The sequence below is a fragment of the Danio rerio genome, chromosome 16 (assembly GCF_049306965.1).
Source record: "Danio rerio strain Tuebingen ecotype United States chromosome 16, GRCz12tu, whole genome shotgun sequence".
Lineage (NCBI taxonomy): Eukaryota > Metazoa > Chordata > Actinopteri > Cypriniformes > Danionidae > Danio > Danio rerio.
Window position 1 is genome coordinate 11,505,133 of NC_133191.1, and position 19,868 is coordinate 11,525,000.

Consider the following 19,868-nt stretch of genomic DNA (forward strand, 5'->3'; position numbering starts at 1 on the left):
GTATCGTTAGCGATTAATGTGACCTAAAAAAACAAGCAAGGTAAACCCATCGAGAGAGCACCAAAATGGTGTGCCCTTATCCATATAACTAAATATCAAAACGTCGGAATAATATTTGGAACATATGATTAACTCAATGTTAGGTAACCTCCTAACTCTCATGTTAAGAAATCAAAAAGTCAAACACACTGCACCATATGAAGGAAAAATGACCACTGGTAAAATTATGGTTGGGCTACTCCTGTGAAAAATAGTGGTTTCCCTAGAGGCATAAAGCTCTTCATTTGTTGTTCTCTATAAATGATTCCCAGTGACTGCAGTGCTGGCAGCAGTGTTGATCTGCACTGGTGCTGCTGACTGCTGGGTTTCCGTGAGCAGTGATGATGGCTGTTTTTACCAGGAATGAGGGGAGATCAAGTGGGTGGATGTACGACTGTAACCCACGATCCTCTGAGAAACCTTGAACCACTAGATACAACAAACAACAGCCATTGCTGTTTTTATGTCGTTTTTTTTCTCAGCTTAGCAACCTGTTTTTATTGATAGTGGTAAAGTTGGTTTTATATTCGGATATTCAGACATTCTCCTTAATAGTATGATTTCAGAAAAGTATTATTTGCAAATTTTAAATAGGGAAATCATATAAGCAGCAAATGACTATGGTTATTGTTGTTTAGAAGTCATACTTGCAGGCTAATTCCGTTCGAATATTCAAATAAACACAGTAAACAATATAGAGACTGCTAAATAAACGAATATGTGAATATAAAACAAACTTTAACTGTAGTTTTTATTGCTATGATATTTGCACTATGCAAAAAAACATTAATTCATTTAGGTACATTTTTGTGTGGAGTAAATTTTTAAGCTCATTTATTTGTTTAGCAAAAGTTTATATTCTGATTAAGATTCATATGCACACTTTTGCTGTAAGCAATGGTAGGATAATTTAGTGCATCACTAATGGCTAAAACATTACTTGCAGCAAGTCTTTGCAGCAGTTTGCTTTGTGATCAACTTTATTTTCCTCCGATTTAATTGGTTTGTCCTCATTAATAAAACTGCACCCACTTGTCACTTACTAGAGCCTGAAAGTTCATTAAGATTGATCAGACACTTTTTGTGTGATTAATCATGATTATTTTAAGTTTAGCTTCATTAGCTTAAAATGTTGCTAAAATCACTTATTTTGACACAATTTACTATAAATTGCAAAACAATGAAACATTTTATCAGTGAAGAGTTATTTTCACAGAACTATTTTCTGCAAGCTTGCCAGGTTTATTCAAATCCATGTATTTCAATAAAAAACACTTTGAGTGTCTCGAAGGACACGTATTAACAAAGTGATACAAGGAGTCTATATTATTCATACATGCATCCACACCAAGGCAGGAATGTATGCAGTAGGGCTGTGTGATTAATCAAAATCGAATTACAATTGCAATTTGAAACCTTGTGATTTAGCTAATCGTAAGAGGCTGCAATATGAAATATATATGTATATATTATATAATTCTCCCCTGTCAGAGCGAATGCATGGCTGCCGTCTGTGTGTGACAGTCTTACTAGCCAAATTGAGTGAGGACACTTTCGTTCTGCCCAATCAGAAATGCGCAAGCGAACTATGCGGTGAGCCCACAATAAAACAAACAAAAAGAAAAGCAGTAGCGGGTGGGATGATTGGCATTTGCCGCTTTAGAAGCATTAGTAGGTGAATTAAAATAAAAAGAAAAGCAGCACATAGCTAATATGGAAATATTTTGGTTTCAAAGTCATTGACACCAAGTAAAAACGGGTAATTTGTAAAGAGCTGTCGCAAAATTGTTACTACAGCATGAGGACATACAACAACCAGCATCAAAGGTGGCTATATGAGGAGTGTCTTGCTAAAAATGTCAACTATAAGTATTGCCATTGACACTTAATCTAGTGGCTAGCAACAGCAAAGTACAATTTCAGAGTTGTTTGCAGAGTTGTATGGTTACACCCTATGAAAAAACATCACGATGACGCCCTAACTTACCACTGTTTTATTTCTGAATATTTAAAAAAAAATTTATAATAAAAAAATATTTTCAGCTCCTTTTCCTTTTAAAATAACACTGCATTTTAGCAGTAAGAAGCTTCGATATAGAATTTTGAGCTAAAGCTTGACTAAAATTAAATTGAAAATCAAATCGAAAATGCAATATCGGTTAAAAAAAAATCACAATTAGATATTTTTTCTAAATCGTACAGCCCTAGTATACAGTACAATGACAATGTAGTTGTATAAAACAGTGTTTCCTCTAGGATTTTTTTCCAGCTGTGGCGGCAGGTCTTTTACACAAATCTACCAACTACCTATGGCTCTATTTGAGTGACAAATGGAGAAATGTGGCGAGCGCAGTATTACATGTCGGGATCGCGTTTATATAACGTTAATATGAGCATACCAGTCTCTGCTTGCATGCCGATTTCCTCTGCTCGTGCACAAAACTTCTTGCACGCCCTCAAACACGCTGCTCAAGCGCAGATCTTCTTGTGCACTCTCAAATAAACACTGCTGAAGTGCGATTTAGTACACTTATTTTGTGGGTATGTTGCCAACATTTATTAGATTTGCTAGGAATATTTATGAATGTCTCCAATGGACCTACAGATTGGCATTAATGCGTCCTGGAGTAAAATAAAATGGCAATAAACTTCAGCAAGATAACGTTAAAGGCTTTGTATGCAGAATCACAGACCTTTAAGACTATAAAGTATAATTATGGAAACTGAAAGCTACCATACCTTTCATCTGATAACTGAATCATTGCGCACCTGTCAGTAAGTCAGTCAGTCTGTCAGCACGTCACCTTAAAGTGTTAAACAAATAGCGCACAGCCTTACTACGTAACAGAAAAGTTTGCGCTGTTATAATTCACTTACCTTTTCATACGTTTTGGTGCGATTATAACCTGCTATTAGAAACAACAACAACAACAACAATGAATGAATGTTTTGAATTAATAAGAAGCTGTAATGTAGCCGTGGCGGGATGGATTTTGGTGTGGCGCCCCGCCATGGAAGAATGAATGTATCGAAAACCATGCAAAAGGAAGAAAGAAAACAGCCACCTAGATCTGACTACATGCATACTACAATACACAGATCCATTCTGAAGTGCTAAACCCAACAACATACACAACAAATCCAAACATTATCATCAATGCATGTGGAAACAAAGTGCGTTAAGGGTGTAATGGTGTGCAAAATTCACAGTTCAGGACGTCTCTCGGGTTTTTAGTTGTGGTTCAATATCAGTACAGTTGGGGAGAAGAAATGCAAAATTTAAATCCTTGAGCTTTGTGATGCTGCTGAAAAATTTAATAGACATTTAAGGATAATTAATGCGATAAGTCTGTATGCAGTGCTTTAAAAAGTAAGCAACAAGTTCCATGTTTTTTTTTTTTTTCAGGGAAAAAAAGCATTGCTACAATTTCTAAAGGTGAACAGATAAACAAACAATATTAATTGCAAACAAACAATATTAATTTTAGATTTGATTTTATGTTTCTATTAACCTTAAAACATTAAGAACAATCAGGAGTACAGCAAAACTGTCTTATTGATTTTAATATGGCTTGATTGATTGGTCATGTAGTATTTCAGCGTACATGCTTATATCGTTATAGATTTGTTGGATGAAAAATAAATGAACATGTCCACTCTGCTTGGACTCAGAGATGCGCTACATTGCCTGAAGTGATAAACAGTCTTTCAGAGAGTGTGATAATAGCACACTCACACAGATACTTTTGTATTAAAGGGATAGTTCACCCAAAAATGCAAATTAACTCAACCTTTATTCACCCACATGTTTTTTCCAACCTTTGAGTTACTTTTTTCTGTTGAAAACTAAAAAAGATACTATAAAGAATGCTGAAAACCTGTAACCATTTACTTGCATAGTAGAAAAAACAAATACTATGGATGTCAGTGGTTACTGGATTCCGGTTTTCTTCAAAATATAATCTTTTGGGTTTGAAACAAATAAAGGATGAGTAAATGAGGACCAAATTGTCATTTTTGGGTAAGCTATCCCCTAATCACTAATTTATTGGAAACCATCATGGTATACACATTCAGTATTTCAATTTGTGCAGCACAAACATTTGTGCACATTGACTGTTTCAGTTAGTTAAATATATAGAAATAAAAAGCAAAACTGTCTTCGGCAAGTGTAAAACAATATGTACAGTTCAAGTCAGAATTATTAGCCCTTCTGTTTATTCCCCCCCCTAATTTCTGTTTAGCAGAGAGAAGATATTTCTTTTCAATTTCTAAGCACAATAGTTTTAGTAACTCATTTCTAATAACTGATTTATTTTATCCTTGCCATGATGACAGTAAATGATATTTACTAGATATTTTTCACGACACTTTTATCCAGCTCAAAGTCACATTTAAAGGCTTAACTAGGTTAATTAGGTTAACTAGGCAGGTTTGGGTAATTAGGTAAATATTGTATAACATTGAATTGTTCAGTAGACTATAATGAATATATAGCTTAAAGGGGTTCATAATTCTGACAAAAAAATTGGTTTAAAAAAATTAAAAACTGCTTTTATTCTAGCCAAAATAAAACAAAAGAGACTTTCTCCAGAAGAAAAAAATATTATCAGACATAATGTGAAAATTTCCTTGCTCTGTTAAACATCATTTATGAATTATTAAAAAAAAAAAAAAAGAAAAAAATCAAAGGGAGGGCTAATAATTCCGATTCAACTGTATTTTTTTTTTGTTAAATGTGCGCATTAAACTCAAAATTTAAATTCTAAAATGAGTCAAAATGTATATATTATCTTACACTCCCAAGTGTATGATTTAGTTAGTCAAGAGCACACATTCACTACTTTGAATATCCGTATGACAGGTAGATTTATGCCTATTGTACAATTTTTGTACGTCACTGCATTTTATCTCAATTACAGTCCCCACAATTCAACTTTACTAATGAGATACTGGTTTGCTTTATCCAGTTGAAAAACATAGTTTGTGTATTATCTAGTCAGTTGCTTGGCATTCTATTTAGTCTGTATTTAACAGCGTGACGTTTGCGATCTCACACTCTTTAAAACCAATCTCAGAATATGACAACTTGTGTGTTAGAGCTGAACGCACACTAAAATGAATAATTTACTGAAAACTGGCAGAGCCTTTGTTCTCTCTTCCTGTTCTTAAGGACTGATTGTTTAAATGCATTCACTTACCAGATCATTGGACTGAACATTTCCTGGAGTTAATGACTTAAAAAGATTTCAAATAAAAGTTAAAAGGTTAGAATAGCTTCTGCCTTACCACGGTTGTAGATGCTGGAACCATTGTAAGACTCCCAAAATCATCTACCAAATACCTCAAATTTTGAATTGCACTTTAACTCTGACAGCCCTAGTAATAACACAATATATCTTTATATCAGGGTGTCCACAGGTTCTTAAAGTATTAAAAGTTGATAAATCAGTTATGAGAAAATTAAGGCCCTTAAAAGGTATTAAAATCTTAATCACGTTTTCACAAGGTCCTCAATTTTGTTCAAGCGTTGTCCAAAGCGTTTGACTCCAAAAAAGCATGAATATTTATTTTCCTCCAAATATTAACAACTAAGGATGCTCATTTTGGTTAATTTTGCTAACCGACAACTGCTGCTAGTTAATGAGTTATTAACAGTTAACTGGTCAGATTACTATACATTTTTTTAAACAAATTGACAAGTTTTTTTTGTGTCTGACACATTAAATATTGCATTTTAAAATACTGATTTATAAGCTGGCATATTAATAACAGAACATAACAACAGAGCATCTTCACGCACCTGCTGTGTTTTCAATAGCACAGAAGAACAAAATAAACTAAATAAAATGAATAAAATAAATAGGTCTGCCCTAAGTTATTTTCCCTTTAAATTATTTATTTATATTACAAAACAAAAACAATGACTGAATCCTTTTTAGAACCGGCATAGGCAGTTTTTTTTTTTGTTTTTCAATCATGTTTTCGTTTTCCGTCAAATAAAAATAGCAGACTTCCTCAAATCGCTCGCTCCACGGAAAATATGCATTTATTTAATGCCCACGCTGTTATTATTGTATCACAAAACTTTTTTACATTTTTAATCGAAATCTTTATTTTAAAGATCTCCAACATTTATTAGATTTGCTAGGAATATTTATGAATGTCTCCAATTAGACCCACAGAGCGGCAATAAGCGTTCTGAAGTGAAAAGGCTATAAACTCCAGCAAGATAGTGATTATATGCAGAGCCACAGACCTTTTTCTATAAATAAAGTATAATTATGGAAACTGTGTTCATCTTAGCTGAAAGCTACGTCATGTTTGCTAGTCTCACGCATCATGCACCTGTCAGTACGTAACCTCAAAGGGTTTAACAAATAGCGCACAGCACTACTGCGGTTACAGAAAAGCTTGCGCTGTTATAATTCACTTGCCTTTTATTACGTTTTGATGCGATTTTAATCCGCTATTAAAAACAACAACGTTTTGAATAGGTAATGTAACTGTGGAGGAATGCATTTTGGTCCCCACCATGGAAGAATGAATGTAGCGGAAACCATGCTCTTTAAAAGCTCTGCTCTGGGATGAGCCGCGTGCAAAACAATTGCGGCCGTTAGTAAACCATTCAAAAGATGCCCCTCTTAACGCAAAGGCGCATTCGATCGGCCCCTTATGCATTAATCTGTTAGTCGGTTAGTCGGTTAATCGGTTATTTTGAGCATCCCTATTAACACGGCATTATGCACTTTAATAAATAGCAAAGTGCTATTGTAACAATAATGTTCATCTTGTCCCTTGTTTTCATTTCTGTTCTTCCACAGGTCTATTTTAGTAGGAAAATCATTATGCTACTGTTTCGATAGGATTTGATTGACAACCTTTTTTTTTTTTTTTTTTTTTTTTACATAATGTAAATATAATCATTGCGATTGTCTCATCAGCAATAAACTATCCACACACTACTTTTTAAAAATTGATGCTTTTAAGTTTAAGATTATAGATGCAGTGTTGTCAGATATTCCCATAAAAAAAAACGAAATAAAATTAAAAAAATCCACCGAAAAATCCACCAAATTAATTGAAAACAATTGCAAGTAGTATTATAATAGTATTAAAAATTCAGTCCAACCACACAATGGTTGTAATAACTAGATTTGGCAACATGGCAGATCATCTGGAAACTAACCTTTTTCTGGGCTGCATGGGGCATGTGCTATAAAAAAAGTGTGCTGGCCAGGAGTTTAAGACCCCTGACATTTAAGAGTTAAACAAATAGCACACATTACTTCAACGGTTACAGAAAACTTCCCGCTGTTATTCACTTACCTTTTAATTTGTTTTGGTGCGATTATAACAGCTATTAAAAACAACAACAGAGACTAAATGTTTTAAATGAGAAGCTGTAATGTAGCCGTGGCGACAGGAGTTTTGTTGTGGCACCCCGTCATAAAAGAATAAATGTAGCGGAAACCAAAATCGCTAAATGCATTGCATCTAACTTTAAGCTCTGAGATCCAGTAAGATAAATTCTCAATGTACTCAAACAGAGCTCGTTTTGATGAATTTGCCTTTCACCTCTATCTAAACTGACAGGAGTTGATGGACAAAACCTCATCATTGTTGCCTTCTGTTTGTAGGCATAATTATTATTCAGGTCTGTTCTTGACCACAGGTGGAAATGTGCTCACTCTTTTGCCTTTTCACCCTCCATCTGAGTTCAAAGAGTCACAAGGGTGTTTCTGCTATTCCTAGTGATAAGCTCTGCTAGTTGTTCCGTTGTGTTTGGACCCTCATCTAAACATGGGTGTTGAATTACTATTAACACCTGTCAGACACAGGGGCAAAAAGGCATAGCGTGCTGGATAAGATGAGTTCAAACAGATCTAACCGCTTTAGATCTGATATTGCTGCCACGCTGCTTGCTTTGATGCAGGATGCTTTTGTATGTTAGAATATAAATGCCAATTAAACACGCAAGAGTAGTTTTGAGGAATCATCCTTATTTTTGGTTTGCGGCCCCATATTGATTAAAGCCTGATGTACTTCCTTGCATAAATCACTTAAGAAAAATGTGTAATGTTAAACTTGTCTTTTCAAGTAACAGACTGATCAAAATTGTTTCTCATATTGGTCTCAGTTGAAATGGCATAGCAGCTCATTATTAATAAAGTTAAGGAAGTGAGCAGGTATGGAATAGGTTGTGTTTTGGGTGAGCTCCACTAAATTTGATTAACTGTATTTTGAGCGTCTTGTGTTCGAAATTCATGTTAAAACATAATTTAATACTTTGTTTACACAACTTTTCTTTCTGTTTTGGTCATAGTAATACGTAAATGGCAAAAAGTCTGCCATTAATATACCTACAACGGAAAGACTATTGCGAGTAGGCCTGGGGCTTCACGTAATGATCAGAAATCGCCAGAGAAACTGACTGAAATGACTAATACAAAAGCTAAAATCCTGTCACTGTTGAAAAATGATATCCCCACGCTGCCGTATTGAAAGCAATTCTTTCAGACTAATTTAACAACAATTTGGAATTACAGGCTGTCAAAACTGAAGTTGTCGGCAACTAAAATGGAACATTTCGAACATGGGCTGTCTACATGTTCGGATAATGTGACTGCATTACAAAGGTCAGTGAGCAAACTTGAAACTCTTATACTAAACGCGGTGGAAGGACCAGGCTCAAGCTCTCCAGATTCAGTCTCTAAGTTGTTAAAGGAGGTCCTTCAAATTAACGATACTCGTGGATCGCTCGCACCATGGCCTCCAGGTAAAACAGCCTGGTGGCAAACCTTGAGTAATTGTGGCCAAACCACACTACTTCAGGGACTGTGTCGAGATTCTCCGCAGAGCTAGAGAGACGACACCCATCCGATTTCAAGAATCTACAATCCTTATATTTACTGACTACTCTCCAAGTGTGGCACACACACGATCCGTGTCCAGTGATGTCAAAAAGTTGCTTCGAAGACAAGACTGAGTGTGGTATGATATCCTCCACCCATTAAAACTCAGAATCACTTACAATTAATACAGTTAGGGCGCGTTCACACAAAGCAAGATAGCCTTAAATTATAATATAGCAATAAATAGGTTTTGTCCACACTGACAGACGAAAGTGTTCCCAGTCTGCTACTAGCGCATCTGACCAGTAAATTCTTGTTTAAAAAATGTGTTTATCTAATCAAACAAATCTGAGCCCCCGTGTACACTGCAAGTTAAATGTAAACCAATTCTGAAAAAAAAATATATATATTTATTTATTTATTTTTTGCTCATATGACAGATCAGATCTCTTTTTATGAATGTGTAAACATGAAAAAAACACATGCATTTGGATATTCAGAGATTGGTTTCAGGCCTCCCATGTATGTGGAAATAAATCAGATATAAATCGATTATGTGACAGTGCGACTATCATGTAAACAGGCAGATCGGATTTATTGAGGCATTGTGTTTTGTATGTCATAAACATGCAACATTGTGGTACTTCTCTGCGGTTTAATGACGTAGAAGGAAGAGCGTGTGTGGAGACACCGACATGGTAAACACCAACAACAGAAGAAACATGGAGGAGAAAAGTAGTCAGTAGTCATAATTTTCTCTCACCAGACCCGAAATCTCTCTCATACCCACAACTTCCTCTGAATTGTGGAGGACACCATATATAAACCATAGACGCAAGCTGTGATGAAGGCCCTTTCTCTACTCTACCACAAGATCATTTTAAAGTTGGTCGAACTTCACATATTTCGCAGAACTAAAAGCAAGACAATTTCTTCCATCGTGTCTAGTGTGGTGCAGATGCTAGAACCCGCCTTTACACATGCACGATGTAGATTTTATGGCAAGTGTAAACATGAATCGGCTTTGGGTCACAATTAAAAGAACGTGCAAACGGACAGGCAAAAAAAATCAGATATAGGCAACAAATCAGAAATATGCATCAAGACCTGACAGTGTAAACGGGGCCTTATTCAGTGGAGTGATATAAAAACTACTGACTATATTCTTTAGCACTTTCAAAGGAGGTGAGACAAAGATGATAAAATTAGCGTTTGATGTGGTACTTGGTTTTATACTTAAATTTGATAGCCTGGCTTGCATAATATTGTCGTTATTTCATGGAATAACCAATTGTTTTCTAGTTATTCATAATCTTTGAAAAGATTAATGTCAAGCAGTGCTTCTCCACAAAATCATCTGGGGCTTTAATTTGAAATACGATTTCTTACTATTTTGAAGAATTCCTAATGAGTCTTCCAGTGTTTTATTGTTTACTTGCTAGGTTTCTCACAATACTGGAATTTTTGTAGCAATCGATACTACAATTGTAAAAATGTCCATTTCCCGTGAACATTTGAGCGTTCTTGAGCACGTTCATAAATAGCGCTGATTCGCAATTGTGTTCACGTGCTCAGCAGAAATGTTGTGAAGGTCATCAGTTCACCAAAATCACTGCTACTGAGTGTAACCACATATACAGGGACATTGAAGTGTTTTTAAGCTGATATTCATCAGCGGATCGCTCCGTCAACTTATAGACAAATCAGCTGATCGACGTGACTTTGAAACACTCCAGTGTCTCTGTATCTGTGTTTACACTCAATAAACAGCGGTGAACATATGACCTTCACAGCCAATCACAGTCATTTCTGTTGAGCATGTGAATACAATGGCAAATGTGTGCTGTTTAAGAACGTGCTTAACAGTGCTTAAATGTTCGTGGGGATTTGACGTTTTTAAAATTTCTGATTGGTACCGAATTCCAGTATCTAGCTGAGAAACCGAACGTAAATCCAACTGTATTGTTTCTATACATCTCTATCGCTATAATCTGAACTTCTGTTGTTGTTTTATATTCAGAACGATGGTTAGAACTCTATAGTTTTATTTATCGTACTTAATGTGAACAGGCCTCACAAGCACCATTTTAGTGTGTTTTTGCAGTGAAGAACATGTCTACCACCAATCCTGCACTGTATCGCTACACAGACATCACACACCAACACTCTGCTTCTTAAACAACACCAATGACATTTTATGCGCACATTTTGCCAAGAATAATTTTTCTGGTAGGATTAGTCTAAATGCTGGGACACAGATGTTACATTCATTTTAAAGGGGTGTGATTTATTAATGCTAAAAATTAAATAGGCTAAATTAAGGCGAGGGGATTCTGAAATTCAGAAATTTTAACTGACACAATGAGTTATATCCATGAGTTATTTGGAGTCTTTTTATTTTAATTTTTTGCTTGTAAGTCTTGTGCTGTTTGTATGTGTAAAAACGTTGCTTTTTTCACTATTCACTTTGCATTATTTAAAACCATATGCATTTACAACACATACAAGTTATTTTCTTTTAACATGCTATTTTTTTTTTTTTTTACATTTGTACTGTCAGTCTAACTTTATTTAGTTTGTAATAAAAAGTTTTATTTTTCTCATGATGTTCTCATTTCAATAATTTTGCTTATTCAAAATATTCAACAAATAACCATAATCAGATTTTCCATCAACTATTAAATATCACAAAGATAAGAAATGTGTTATTAGATTAGAAAAAACTAAAATTGCACCTCTTAATAGTTGAATATACTTACAGTACAAACTTTTTTACTGAACTATGAAGGCAAAATAGTTGCTGTTTTATGCTACAACTTAATAATTGTGCCATCAAGTTTATTATTTTGGTTACTTGTTATTGCAAAGACAATTTGGGAGAACAGTTTAAATATTAACAAAATTAAATTATTGTTTGGAATACAGCCAATTGGTGTGTAAAAATTAGGGATGCACCGATACCATTTTTTGGATTCGTTCCTGATACCAAAATTCTGAGTATCGACCGATACAGATCCGATCCCAATACTGTCTTTTTTTTGGCACACTTTCTATACCTCTGGTGATAAACTCAAATAATTTTCTTTTGTAAAAATAACAGACCCAAAGGCTACTGTACATGACAGACGGCACAATCTAACTAAAAACATGATGCTTGCTGTAAACTAGATGACGTTATTTGTGCATTCGTCAGCGTATGTTTTCTTTTTTTAATAAAGATCTTACTTTGAAATCTGTAATAGACTACCACCTTCGACCCTAATCTAAACACAAACTGGTCTGTTAAAAAAATATTAATATAAATAAAATTACAGTGAAATATTCACATTTTCAAAGTATATTTAGCTTATATTAGGCAAAATAATTTTCTGTTAATGACAATCCATATTTGGTCCATCAGTTTCACTTTTATTAATTTAATCAACTACTTTAACCACAGTGAGTCAGGCTTGTCAAACTATTCACAGCACTTAAAGTTTTCCCCTCGGAAGAATAAACTTATTTTTATAGCTTCCAGGAATCCAAAAAGAGACTTTTTCTATTTTTCTATTGGTAAATAATGTTATGATGGCTGTTTTAACATAAGGTTATGATTAAATTGCCTTGTTATGGAATAGTTTGGTAATGAGCAGGAAATGTTCAAGGGCCAATGACAGGACCACATTGAAATGGTCTATATAATATATTAACAGGAACAAATGGTCTTGGAGAGTTTACGTATTGTCATGAATCCGACACGCAGTTTGAATTGTAAATGAATGAAGAATTATTGACAGGCATGGCAACAAGAATCACTGAATTGAACATGAATTTAACCACTTTAATATTCATCTGTACTTCACATTAAGCTATAGAATGCCTTCGGAACTTTTAGGATATAGTAGGCCTTAATGACAACTTTCTAGGCCCTTATAATAGGCTACCTTCATGGCTTTTGTTGGCTTATAAAAGACACATAATATAGCTCAAGATCAGATTTGGATCGATACCACCTGGCCGATACCCAATCAAGCAAAAATATGCGTTATCAAACCGATATCTGATCCAGGTATCGGAATCAGTGCATCCCTACAAAAGATATCTTTCTGTGTATCCTTGATTTCCGGCAAATTTATTACTCAATGGCATAGAAGTAAAAAAATTTCCCGCCAATTGTAGATGATTTTGTTACTTACAACGGTGCCGTTTAACAATTGCATACATTTAGCATTTCTGTTTGATGTACATAAAAATGGTTCCGGTACTTTCTGTTAACATTGCGATTCAGTTTGACTTAGCAGGTCATCGTTCAGTCAATGGCTGCGTCCGAAATCACTTGCTACCCAGTAGCTACTACATTTGAATGTGAATTTACGACACGGCCATTACAAAAGTATGTTCTATACAGTATGAATGTGAGTAGTATGACTGAAACTCATACCACATCGTATTTCAGAATCTCGCCAAACGTAGTTGGTCATCTGGGAACATCTCGCATATTGTTTTTAGCGTACTATATAGTATGGAAGTTTGCGATTTCGGATGTAGCCATTTGAATTTTTTGTTTTAAAAATATGTCTTGTGTTGTGTCTTCAGGGGACAGTGGGAAAGTGACGACAGTAGTAGCCACACCAGGGCAGGGTCCCGACCGTCCTCAGGAGGTTTCGTACACGGACATCAAGGTGATCGGGAATGGCTCATTCGGAGTGGTTTATCAGGCTCGGCTCATCGACAGCCAGGAGATGGTGGCCATAAAGAAGGTGCTTCAGGATAAGAGGTTTAAGGTAAAGTCAATTTCAACTATGCAAACTTATGTCACATAATAAAACATCCTGTTTCTATAAAATTTTATAAGCATGTTAAGTCTTGCTTTTAATGTCACGTTTTAATCGTTTTGACATATTGATAGATTAAACATTTAATATTTCATGAAGCAACTACTTGAATATCGAAGTTAGAAGAGCTAAAATGCTTTAAAATCCCATCAAAACACCCCCCCTCCCTTCTTTTTTTTCCATCTTCAGCAGTGTTCGTAAAATACAAAGCAGCAAGCAATGCCTTATGACTCCAAAGCGAGTTGTTTTGTCCAAGTTCTGCTGCCTAGAGGAAACACTGTACTTCACATTTATAGAAGACCACAGTCTTTTCAAACTGACCTTAAAGTGAACCAAGTTTCTTCTTGGTATTAATATTTTAACTGGGCTTGTAAGTGGACTTACTTTTATTATTTTCTTTTATTCACTTTAGTTGTATTGTGGTACATTACTCTGTTCCACTTATATATTATACAGATGCGATGCAATGTGTATGACTATCATTGATCAATTTATTAGAATTTATGGTTACATATTTAGTGTAATATATTGCCGTCTGTATTTTTCTAAGTGCTTGATTTTCATATATCTTCACATACGGTCTGTAAAACCTTACATTAGTGTAGTAATTTGTGAAGTGTTTAAAAGAACTCAAATATGTGCCTAGGGTATTCACGGTTCATGTTAATGAACTGCACAGGACAGACCCGCAAGGCTTTAAATGCCAACCAGTCTCATCTCAGATTCGAGAAGCATGTTAATACCAAATATAAATGGATCCACTCTGAATGTGGAAACACTGAATCATAAGTACTTGTGGGATCTTGGGTCCTGTATTCACCTGCTGTTATGAGTTTTGGTCTTTTACAAGAGAAGAGAGGGATATTCCTGTTTACACCTGGTGTTTTAATTCATCTTTTTTTTTTTACTTTTTTTTTTTTTTTTTTGAAGGGAAGAACGCTTTTTATATTTTACATTTCATTACAATTTAAAGGGTTTACACAAGTTAAAGCTACAGACAGCATTATTGAGAATGTCTGATTGAAGTTAATTCCTTTTGTCAAAGGTTATTTAAAGGTTATATTAAATAAATACAAGAAAGTTATGCAAGCCTGGCTAGCAAATTGAAATATAAAAATAAAACTTCATCAGGTATGCAGTGCCAGCTCGGAGTCTTAGTGTTGCATTCTTGCTGGAGAAGATTGTTGTTTTTATTTCACTAAACTGATTGTGATTGTTAAATTCGTTTGATTAAATTAATATATTTTTGAATAAGGATTCACTGGTCAGATGATCAAGTAGCACACTAGATCTGCTGGTTACAAGGGGATAATGCTAATTGAATAGCAACTAAAACTAGAAAAGAAACTTGTTTATATCATTAGGCATGGTGGGAACTAATATCGTTATTTATAGTTATTTTACTTGGTGTTAACGGGCCTTTCTAGTCTTAGTCTTGGTTATTTATTTATTTGACATGGACAACACAATTGCACTGGACAACCAAATGCATTTGTCTAAGTGTTCTATCAGACTTGCTAATTCTCACCACCTGTCCACGGGAGGCTTGACAAAAAATATGAACAGTAAAATAAAAATAAAATAGTTTTGAATATTTTTTTTAACCACTTTTTAAGAACACTACTAGAAACTCTTTATTACTTTCTAATTTTAGGCTAAAAAGTAAATCATTCCACAATTTGGTTCCCATAACAGAGTAAACAGATTGACCAAACAAGGTCTTACACATTGGTACAATACAGACACCATTAGCAGTTGCTCATGTGACTCTGTGAGAGGTTTGATGCCAACTGATCAGATCTGAAAACAGCATTGGAGCATGATTATTTAAACATTTAAAAAACTATTTAAGATTATTAAACTTAATAAACTTTCAAAACTAAAAAGGTTATGTTTACATAAAGCCTATGTGATGGCATCATTGTTTAAGTCCATAATATTAATTGCTTGTTTATATATTTAGTCAATAGGCTTCAGTGTAGTAAAGGAGGCTTGTGACCATGATGTAATGCAATATGACAAGTGAGAGAATTTCATTGTGTGCATGTATAATTTTAGTCTGTCTTAGATAAGATTTTCTTTATAAAAAGCCTTGCAGAATTTTCAGGCACCTGTTATGCAAAATCTACTTGTTTGCACAGAACTGTGTATTGATGGTATGTACACTGCCATAACAAAGTGTATAAACCCAACAAGTCCTTTTTAGTTCAATTTCCTAAAATTAGCTGTGTGGCTATTAAAGGTAGGAGGGAAAAAAGCGATGAATCACGATTAATTTTCTAACAATTCTGAATCTTCTGAAAAATTCAGAATTGATTCTGTATTCAAAATAGATTGGGATGTACTGGCCATTGGATTGTGGAGTCCTCAAAGTTTCCCACCCCTAGTGGTTATCCCCGCCCACCAATCTTGATTGACAGGCATGTATCATCAGTCTGCTTTCAATTTTTGAATGAGGCAATACAAGACAGGATTTGCAAAGAAACTCTGGATTTCTCCTAAAACATCTCAATTTGCATTCTGAAGACAAATTAAAAGCTCAGGGGTTTGGAACAACATAAGGGCGAGTAATTATTAACAGTTTTTCTGAGAACTAATGCTTCAAGTTTAAAAATTTGGTGAATAGGTGGTATTGTCTCCATTTAGATGCATTCTCTACTGCCTGAGCATCTAGAGCAGTGGTAGGGAACCTATGGCTCACAAGCCACATGTGGCTCTTTGACCAAAAAAAAACATGGCTCTTCAGCTATCCTTCATTAACATTTACAGTTAAATTATAACCGTCAGTTTCTTGTTGAAAATACGTAAGTACAACCTTTCTTTCTTGTAATTTCTTACAGCAAAATGAATAAAGTTAGTTTACAGTAAAACGCCAATAAAGGGCAAACAACTTATGTTTCTATGGTAACCTCGCACACCTAATTTCAAACAACATTCATGAGTGGTGATGGAGAAAAGAAAAAAAATGAGGAACATCGAAAGTTTCAAAATGAGTGGACAGAAACATTTGCTTTTATTGAAAGTTCTGGTGCTCAGCTCTGTCTGATTTGCACACAACGCATTTCCTCATGTAAAAAAATCTAATGTTAAGAGACATTATGAAACTTACCTTGCAGCTTTTGCAGCAAAGTACCAGCTAAGCGAAATCAGTGACTTAACTGATCAGTGACAAAACATCAGCGTTTATTTTGAGTTGCTTTAAGGCCAAAATTATATTGTCATTGTTGTTTTCTTAATAAAAGTAAAATAGGATTCTACCACACAAGCTACATTTACCGATTGCAGATCAGTAAGTGACAGCACCGTCATTCACGAAGCTGCGAGGGCCAATGTAAGTAAATCCATATGATTGATATGTTTCTTCTTCTTCCTGTTTTACTGTGGTCGACAACAAACTTTTGGTGCCACCCCTTGCTCTAGTCGGTGCATTCGCCCGCCAACCAATTAGGCTAACACAAGAAACTTAATGGAAACTTAACTTGATGGAAAGATGACTGAGGGAGAGGAGTTTCTAATGATACTACATTGTTACTACGTTATTCCATACAATAAAATGCTCATTCCTAAGAATGTTCATTTACTAAAAATTACTATAGTATTTTTGTTTGTGTGACACACCTGGTTTCATTGGATTTTTGTTTTTGCTGTTTTAGACTTCTGTTTGGTACAACATATTATTTGGAGTAAATAATTGAACTGAAAAATTCTGCCTCATATGTTTCATTGACCATTTCAAGATATGATTGACTTGGATTTAACTTGCTTTGATTTAAAATGAAAATTGCAAAAATAGCATAGATGTAGCTAAGCTACTTTTGCCTAGTCAGGGTTCAACGCTAAGGATTTTTTCTACTGGACCGATTGGGCCAGCGGTTTAGATTTTTACTTGCCTGGCCAATATTTTCACTGGCCCCACCAAAAAAAAGTTAATAGCTATTTCTTAGCCACATGTTTTTAATATTGTGTCAAAAATGTGTTTGAATCTAGAATTTAATATTTTTAAAATGTTAAATGTATGAGCTTATCTTCGCATTGTACCCACGTAAATTTTTGCTTCCAAGACATTCTTTTAGCCTCATAAATTAATTTCGCTGTACTGGTTTTTACCAGGTTACAAAAAAACGACATGCTCACAACATCCAATCAGATAGAAGGAACCGGAAAGCAATAGTGTTTACATCACTTAGAAGGTAGCATTTAAAGGCTTAAAAGCACAAACTGTTTCTCAATTCTAAGACTGTATTCATATGCAATTGACAAATAGTCGCAGACAAATTGAACTTTTGTGACAAGGCACTACGAATGGGGCAGTAACAATTCTGTCTACTGTCCAGAGCGCCTCGCACGCTGGCCCCGGGCCACCGGGCAGTCCTTATTGTTGAGCCCTGCTAGTAGCTTTTAGCTTAGCTTGCTACATTTCCCAGAGGGTAGGTTTTAGTGTAGTTAAGCTACATTTTGAGTAGCTAATAGCTTAACTCACTACATTTTTCAAGTAGCTTGCCCAACATATAACTTGCCAATATATTATATCTCATATGGCTCTTTAAAAAAATGCATTTGCCAAAAAAGTGGCTCTTTGCTGAAAAAAGGTTGCTGACACCTGATCTAGAGTACTAAAGCAATCTGCTCTAATGTTTTTGCTCATGGAAATTTACAGATCAACCAAAATGTAACTTAATTAAGTGCAAAGCAGTCTTTACATACACCATAGAGCTCTGCCATCAGCTTTAAATTGAGTTTTGTGAGCAAACTAAAAAGCAGTGAAATCTGTGCACTTTGATTTGATCGTGTGGCACCTGTTTTCAAATGGGCTGCACAGTCAGAGAAACGCATTTGCACACATGGACGCATTAAGCAAGATAGATGTCTGATTTTCATGCCTTGCCTCTGCTGTCCTTCACACATCATTTCTTTCTCTACAGAACCGTGAGCTACAGATAATGAGGAAGTTGGACCACTGTAATATTGTCAGGCTACGCTACTTCTTCTACTCCAGTGGAGAAAAGGTTGCTTTTTTCTGTCTGATTTTTCAGTATTTTGTTTTTTTCAGTATTTTTTTTTTTTCTCTCTGTTGTCCAATCTAATCTGCATTCTCTTTTCGTTCTCTCTTCAGAAAGATGAAGTGTATCTAAATTTGGTGCTGGATTTTGTACCAGAAACCGTGTACAGGGTGGCACGCCACTTCAACAAGTCCAAAACCACCATCCCCATTATCTATGTCAAAGTAAGTCTCTGTGCCATCATGACTGCGGCCACTATTGCCTATTCATATACACATGTACAATAAACAATAACCTCTTTCTCTGTCTCCTCTGTCGTTCCTCCCTCACACTTTTTCTCTTTCTTTCTCTCAGGTGTATATGTATCAGTTATTTCGCAGTCTGGCGTATATTCATTCCCAAGGCGTCTGCCATAGAGACATCAAGCCACAGAATCTCCTGGTGGACCCAGACACAGCTGTACTCAAACTGTGTGACTTTGGCAGGTTTGTGTCCTGATGCTTTTCTGAAACTGACCCATATATTGAGGATGATAGACTCATGGCAATGTTCTTTGCTTGGGGGTAAAAAAGTTTGGAATACCTGAGCAGTGGTATGTTAGTGAGAATCCCAGCTCCACCTACACTGCTGAGAGAGATTTTATATGAGTATGTGCTGTGCTCTTTTTCTCTTAGTAACAAAATAAACACACAAATAAGCATGACATTGATGGCAAAACACGGCAGATCATTGAGACTTGGATGTTTGGACAAGCCCTGCAGTTTGGCGTTTTAATATAGTTGGGTCACATTAAGTTCATGATATACAGTAGATTTCTTTGTAGTAAACACATTCACAGTGGTAAACATGAAAAAATATCTCGTTGTCAACTTCGGTCAGAGCTGCACCGTTTGGATTTTTGGGTCGACATTGGTAACTTTAGATAACCGATAACTTTAGAGGCAGATAACCGATATATTATGGCCAATTAATATTTCAAAATGTTATATTTTTATAAGGCGACGCAGTGGCACAGTAGGTAGTGCTGTCGCCTCACAGCAAGAATGGTCTGTCGCTGGTTCAAACCTCGGCTCAATTGGCGTTTCTGTGTGGAGTTTGCATGTTCTCCCTGCGTTCGCGTGGGTTTCCTCCAAGTGCTCCGGTTTACCCCACAGTCCAAA

The 19,868-nt window shown here is 35.4% G+C and overlaps 1 protein-coding gene across 2 annotated transcripts in view; it reads left to right on the forward strand.

Moving 5' to 3' along the window:
- gsk3ab (glycogen synthase kinase 3 alpha b) overlaps positions 1-19,868 on the forward strand; it is a 47,512-nt gene that overhangs the window by 838 nt on the left and 26,806 nt on the right. For both annotated transcript variants that reach the window (XM_009292086.5, NM_131390.2), the window contains 4 exon segments: positions 13,470-13,657; positions 18,631-18,714; positions 18,822-18,932; positions 19,063-19,193. In XM_009292086.5, coding sequence (XP_009290361.1) covers positions 13,470-13,657; positions 18,631-18,714; positions 18,822-18,932; positions 19,063-19,193 — 514 coding nt within the window.